The sequence below is a fragment of the Trachurus japonicus genome, chromosome 7 (assembly GCF_045865225.1).
Source record: "Trachurus japonicus isolate A0001 chromosome 7, Traja_1.0".
NCBI lineage: Eukaryota > Metazoa > Chordata > Actinopteri > Carangiformes > Carangidae > Trachurus > Trachurus japonicus.
In genome coordinates, this window is record NC_140913.1 from 35272874 (window position 1) to 35279522 (window position 6649).

The 6649-nt window shown below is 40.5% G+C and overlaps 1 protein-coding gene across 1 annotated transcript; it reads right to left on the bottom strand.

Annotated features, from left to right (window-relative positions):
• Positions 1-4636: 4636 nt before the first annotated feature.
• Positions 4637-6273, bottom strand: LOC146985241 (uncharacterized). Its single transcript, XM_085783190.1, has one exon. The coding sequence runs from the start codon at positions 6271-6273 to the stop codon at positions 4783-4785; it is 1491 nt and encodes a 496-aa protein (XP_085639316.1). The 3' UTR covers positions 4637-4782.
• Between the last annotated feature and the right edge of the window lie 376 nt (positions 6274-6649).

Consider the following 6649-nt stretch of genomic DNA (forward strand, 5'->3'; position numbering starts at 1 on the left):
AATCTCAGCTTCCCGCATCAAAGTCTTGGTGTTTTATTCAAGGAAACGGGGTCAAAAAGGTCACAGATCAGCGACCTTTGACACTTGTGAAGGTCGCACGGGTTTGAAATTGCACATGGTGGATGGCCTTAGGCCCCGGACAAATGCATGAAACTTTCAGCCTTACAACCCCAAGGATGTAGACGTTATTAGACAAAAGGCTTCTAAATCTAGGCTTTGAAGGCCGAGAAACGAGCCTGGACAGTCAGCTGTGACCCTTCTGGACGTCCGACAGGTCTGAAATTCTACAGAAACTTTGTCCCTAGTGCTCTGAACAAAATCAAATCAAAATCTCAGCTTCCCGCATCAAAGTCTTAGTGATTTATTCAAGGAAACAGGGTCAAAAAGGTTCAATTTAACACTAATCAGTGACCTCTGACCCTTGAATTCATAATAATGTTTTTCAGATAAAAAATAAAATGTCACTCATTGAATTAAAAATTACAATAAATGTGATGTGATGTGGACCAGAAAGATGCTGGTGAAAATTATGAAAAAAAAGAAAAAAAGAAAGAAGTCAAGCCAACTTTTATGCACTTTATTGTTGAATTTTAACAATATAGCACCCTTTTTTTATTCAATGTTGAAAACAAAAAAGATGTTAAGACCTTTTAGTTACTAAGAAAATAATATAAGCTCAATTTGTTTTATTTTTTCATTTGCTGGTAACAGCAAGCTCAACCAATCAGACACGTCGCTGATAAATATGAGGATTATGGGTAATGTAGTGCTTCTCCGTGATATGACATTGGAAACAAAGCGTGTTTTCTTAAAATAAAGTTGATATTACACAGGGCTTTTGGACTCAGCAGAAGCACACAATATTGTTACACAGTCTTCCTTGGATGGTTACAGCGTTATGGCTAATAATCAGATCTTTCTTCAGAATATTGATTAAACAGAGCAGCTTTTTGAACGCGGAAGTGGTCTTCACCTGTAGAATCCACACCCCCCCCCCTCCTGGTCTGACGCAGCTTCCGACAAGGACGTAATTTATTTATTTATTGATTGATTATTCTGCACCAAACACCATGATCACTAAATAAATAAATAAATAACCGAAAGGACGTCCTTGCCGAAAGCTACGTCAGACACAGCAGCATCAGGTTCAATAAAGATTTAAGGAAAAGTTTAAAAAAAAAAAAAAAAAGTTTTCCTCTGCTCACAGCGTCTGTCAGTGCCGCAGCCGGGTCGGCTGGATCACTTGCTCTGAGCGTCACATATCGCCGCGAAGGGAACTGCATTGGAATCAACTGAAAGCCGAGCGCGTCAAAACCTGACGAAAAACGGGCACCTAATGAGTCAGGCATGTGACGAGGAGGGACAGTGACCGTTCGTCAGGCTGTTGACGCACTGGGAGTGAGAACGTGTTGACACAGCACTCACGGAGTTAATATCAAAGGAGATGTTTGAAACTAACTTACTGAACATGTGTAGCCTGTTTACTGTGTCAATGTTAGATATGAAGTTGTGGAATAAAAACACACAGTTAGCTAACAAGTTTTGTTCAGTGAATGAAGACACTTTCATACGGAAGCCGAGAACGGCCAGGTCCGTATACATTTTTTTTATTACCGTTTTCTCGTGATAACGACTTAATATTTCGTTATCTCGAGATAACAAAGTCCGTTTTCTCGTGATAACGAAATAATCATAGAATGTGTCGTTGACATGGTTGCCATGGTTGCCAGCAACAGGAGGCTACTGTTCAGGTCGAGCATGGGGCAGTTAACTTTTCTACTCTAGCCTACTCACTGGTGTGATTATTGTCCACACCAGCTGTCAACAATAACTTACCAGTAAGTTACACTTAACGTTAGTTTGTATAACGTCACTGTGCTGGGTTTATTTAAGGGGCTACCGGCCGGTGGTCCCATCTATCCTGTTTCAGCTAAGCTAACGTTAGCTACTGGCTGCTGCTGCTGTCAGAAATCACAACCTTATCTCGAACCATCAGACACCTGTTGCCTGCGACCACTGACATGTAGGCTAATGTTAATTTGGCAAGACAGCAGTGTTCATGAGCTTTATCTGAGCAGCAACTAGCTAACATTACCTTAGCTGGAGCTGCCATAACGTAGTCTACTCTCATGTGTTTATGCTAACTTGTAGCCCCTTAAATAAACCCAGCTCAGTCAACAAACTAACGTTAAGTGTAACTTACCGGTACTTCATTGTTGACAGCTCCTCAGAGCAGACTAACGTTAGTGGCAGCTCTTGAAGGCTGAAATCAGGATGATGTGATCACATTAATCAGCTCACTGATTTGAGTTCTACACATGGTTTTGGGCAATTATCCCACGAAAACATCTCTTCTGTTACGTTAGATCTGTAGATGTGTAGTGTTTCCAACAGACTCGCTTTAGTAGCCTGCTGCTACGAACATACAGCGGCTAACCAGCTGCTACCATGGATGTATTATATAAACCGTCTTTGATTATATCAAAGACGGTTTATATCTTTGATTATATTAACCCCGTAAACAGAAGCGATTGCACCGGGGAAACATGTTGCTAGGCAACCATGTCAACGACACATTCTATGATTATTTCGTTATCACGAGAAAACGGTCTTTGTTATCTCGAGATAACGAAATAAATTAATTCGTTATCACGAGAAAACGGACTTCGTTATCTCGAGATAACGAAATAATAAGTCGTTATCACGAGAAAACGATAATAAAAAAATATTATGGACGTGGCCGTTCTCGGCTTCCGTACTTTCACTCTGTAACAATCCAAACTTTTAACCACATCTACACCAGATCTGCTGTGTACAAAAAAGCAGAAATCCCACAGGAGGTGCAGCCCTTCCTGTTTGTGTTCACAGATGTGGTGATAATTCAGCTCTGAGTCAAAGAGAAAGTAAAGAGAGTGGAAAGCTTCTGTGTTCTTGACTTTTTATTGATGATAATTCATTTTCTAATTGTTTATAATATATCTACTACAAATAAAAGCTCTCAGAAATAACTTGATGATATAGGCTACATATAAGCAACATTCCTCATAAATTGCACAGGCTCTGTTCTGAAAGTTGTTTCAGTCTGATGGAAGTACAGACATTTACACTGAGATACAACTCTCCACTGTCTTCAACACAGTGTGGTTTTTGGACGATGCTGGAAATGTGTCGGCCCGAGGAAATCGTGTCAAAATCGGCCTGAAATTGTGTAGTCTGAACCCGGCTTAAGGCTGTGTTTACACTGCATGGTTTATTCTGATGGTCAATTCCGATGTTTTCCTCTCAAGTGGCTCAGATCAGATCTGTAAAATGAATGTGTAAACGGGACAAATACACATGGAATCGGATATTGTCAGGCCCCGTTATATGTGGAAATAAATCAGATTCAAATCGGATATCTGCCAATGCATCTGTAGTCTGAACAAACAGATCAGATCTCTCCTGGTGTCATATGTCAATTGACCTGGACGACCATGGCCAGCTGTGGCCAGCAGTTGTCACTGTCACAGGAATTATAGTGTTTCATTTTCTTGGTGTCCGTGTGTCTGTTTTTTCCCCTCTGACTAGTTCTTGTTTTCACATATGAGGACTACTCCTGGCCACTAGGGGGTAGCATCTCACTAGTGCTGCATCGGCTCAGTTATATATATATATATTTCTTTATTTCGGACTCTGGATCCATAGCAAAAAACAAAAACACAACACAAGACATAATACAACACAACAACAGACAACGCAACACGGACAATAAAAAAAGCTAAAACATAGAAATAGAAATTTACACCACTGATATCAAAAATAGAATTACTATAAAGTTAAAAAGAGACAAAGAGACAACTGTACCAGTGTCTCCAGAACAGAGATTGATACCTGATGGAACTACAGTTGATGTGGGTCAGACTGTTGATAATATGGTTTTCTGAGGCATCAAGCCGACACATAAATCTATACATCAGGTTTCTGAGTACTGCATTAAAGGTGTTGACATGTGCATTTACAAACATTTCACTCGCACTTAACCATCAAGGTCTTTTAAGTAAGATTCTTAATGCATCATTATACGCAACCTGTAACTTTTTCATACTTGCTTTCTTGTAGTTAACCCACAGGTATGCGGTCTACAGTGGTGTACAGTACGCTTTAAACAAAGATATTTTAACGTCATCTGTACACGAATGAAAGTTAGGAGTCGGCCATATTGTTATGGTATGTTGCATATGTTCCTACTACGGTGGTTGGATATTAATCTCGGCTTGGATCATGACTTCATTGTGACGTTGCGTGGAAAGTGGTGCAGGAAATGGAGGGAAAACCAGACAGTTATAGATGAGTCATCTTATTTGTTCACTTTATTTTTAGTTTGACAAAAACATCATATTAATACTCTATAATCTAAAAGCACTAGACACTAAAAAATCATCTGCAATGACATTATACAATAGAAATTGATTATGTTTTATTATCATTTCTCAAATCAATAACTCATGTGAGATATATATCAACATGCATATATCAACATTTAATATGTGTCATTACTATATAGGACTAGCAGTACTTTGTATTAATAAAAAGAAAGAAAGAGAAAAAAATTAAGGATATGAATTTAAACTTGATCAAACACATCTGTGTGTTGGAAACTAACAAGGCTCTATGATTACTAGCTAAAAGCATGAGAGGCTTCTCTCTGTATCGTGATTGTCCACTGACATGTTTTCATCTGATTTGAAGATCTGATGGCTTGAATTAGCCGAGCAGTAATCAATCTTATTATCCATCAAACTGTTACTCAGTGATTTCTCTGATCCTGTCAGTCTCCTGTGGTTGAGCTGGCAGAACGGCCTTCAGTTCTCTGTCCATCTTCAGCATCCTGGCCTCGGTCTTCTCATCATATTCTTTCTTGTTCTTCTCGACCAGCTCCAGAATTCCCTCCTGAGCTTTCTCACATGACTCGTGCATCTTCTCACGTTTGGCTTGGAACTCTTTGTCATCTTTATCTATGACCATGAGCTGTCCCAGGTTGCTGACACTGTCCATCAGGAACTTGTTGGACACTTCAGTGTAGGTCCCTGAGAGCATGTTGACCAGACCGGCCATGCTGGAGGCTTGGAAGGCCTGTTGGTGCAGGTCGTCTTTTAAGAAGAGCTTATCGTCATAGGAAAGTTCATTTGCAAGTTTAGTTGTATCAACAAAGTCCTTTAGTTTTTTACTGAGTCTAACTTTGACAATGTTGGAGATCATCTGGAAGAACTGCACCATCTTTGTCCACTGTGTTTTGACTTGGGTCATGGCACGATGACCTTCTCTCAGCATTTTGATGGTGGTTTCAAAGTCGATCTGTTCGAGGTTGCACTTGCGCATTTTAACCAGAATATCAGTCAGCTCCTTCTCACTGTTCTTCATTTCTTCTATGTTCTTCTCATATGCCTGTCGTGCATAATTGAGTTGTTCTCGGCTTTGCTCAATGCGCAAATTGGCATTCTCACATTCCATCTGACTGGCGGTCTTGTATCCTGACCTGAACATCCTTCCTGTGAAAAATGATACAATTCCTTCAGCAGCATCCATGGCAGCCAACTTCCACCCAGAGGGAAGTGAATTCACAGCTTCCTTGACATCTTTTTGTGCTTTTTCCACTCCCTCTGACGTGTCCTTCATCATTTTGTGGGACCGTTCTTTTATCTTTTCAACTTCTTTCTCCCTCAATTTGGATTCCTCCAGTTCCATCTGAACCCTCTTTAGCTCATCTCCATGCACTTTGTCAGCATTGACCGAGGCCTCCAGCAGCTCCTCTATTAACTTGATGACCTCCATAAACTTGTCCTCAGTACTCTCAGCTAGTGTTACGCAGGTATCCGCGATGGTGCCAATATTATTCAGTTGAAGTGGCAGAAATTTTTCAACAAGTTTGTCACTGTCACTGAAGATAAATTTGACTGCTGCCTTCATGTAATCAGGAACTACGGATGTGTGAAGACGGATCTGATCCATGTTCTTGTGAGCCTCATTGAATGCATGCCAGCCAGTGTTGCAGACCTGCATAAGACTGGCCCTGAAGGACCCTGGGTTCTTCATGTACTTGAAGCCTCCTATTGGGGGGTTTTTGCTGATGGAAAAGTCATGCTGAGATGCTGAGATGAAGACCAGCTCTCCCATAAGGGCGATGGAGAGAGGAGCAGGAGTTAGAAACGCCTCCCAGTTTGCATAGGGCTTCATCACCATCTGGATGTCTTCCCGCACCTCATCTGCATTGGTCAAAGCAACTTGTGAGGCCATGTTACAACCTGTTGGAAACAAAGAGAAACAGGATGTCATGCAGAGAATAGCTAAAACATTTAATTTCATTTCATTTATTGGATCTCCATCAGCACCAGCACATTAGCATTGCTATTCTTCCTTAGTCAAAGTGACCCTTTTCCGAGTTCATGAAAAGACAAAACAAAAACAACAGCCAATACAGTCACAACACATATACAATCATTGACGCTGAACAGCATATCACGAGACGTCATGCAACACTTGTACAGTACAATTAAGAATCCATACACAACATACAAACACCATACAAACAGATACCAAAAATAAATACAGGATAAATAGATGAAAAGAAAGAGTAGTCTCACAGGGCAGGATAATTCTAACACCCTTGAAC

Excerpts from the sequence above, each read along its gene's own strand:
- LOC146985241 (XM_085783190.1), bottom strand. The coding sequence starts at position 6,273 with ATGGCCTCACAAGTTGCTTTGACCAATGCAGATGAGGTGCGGGAAGAC.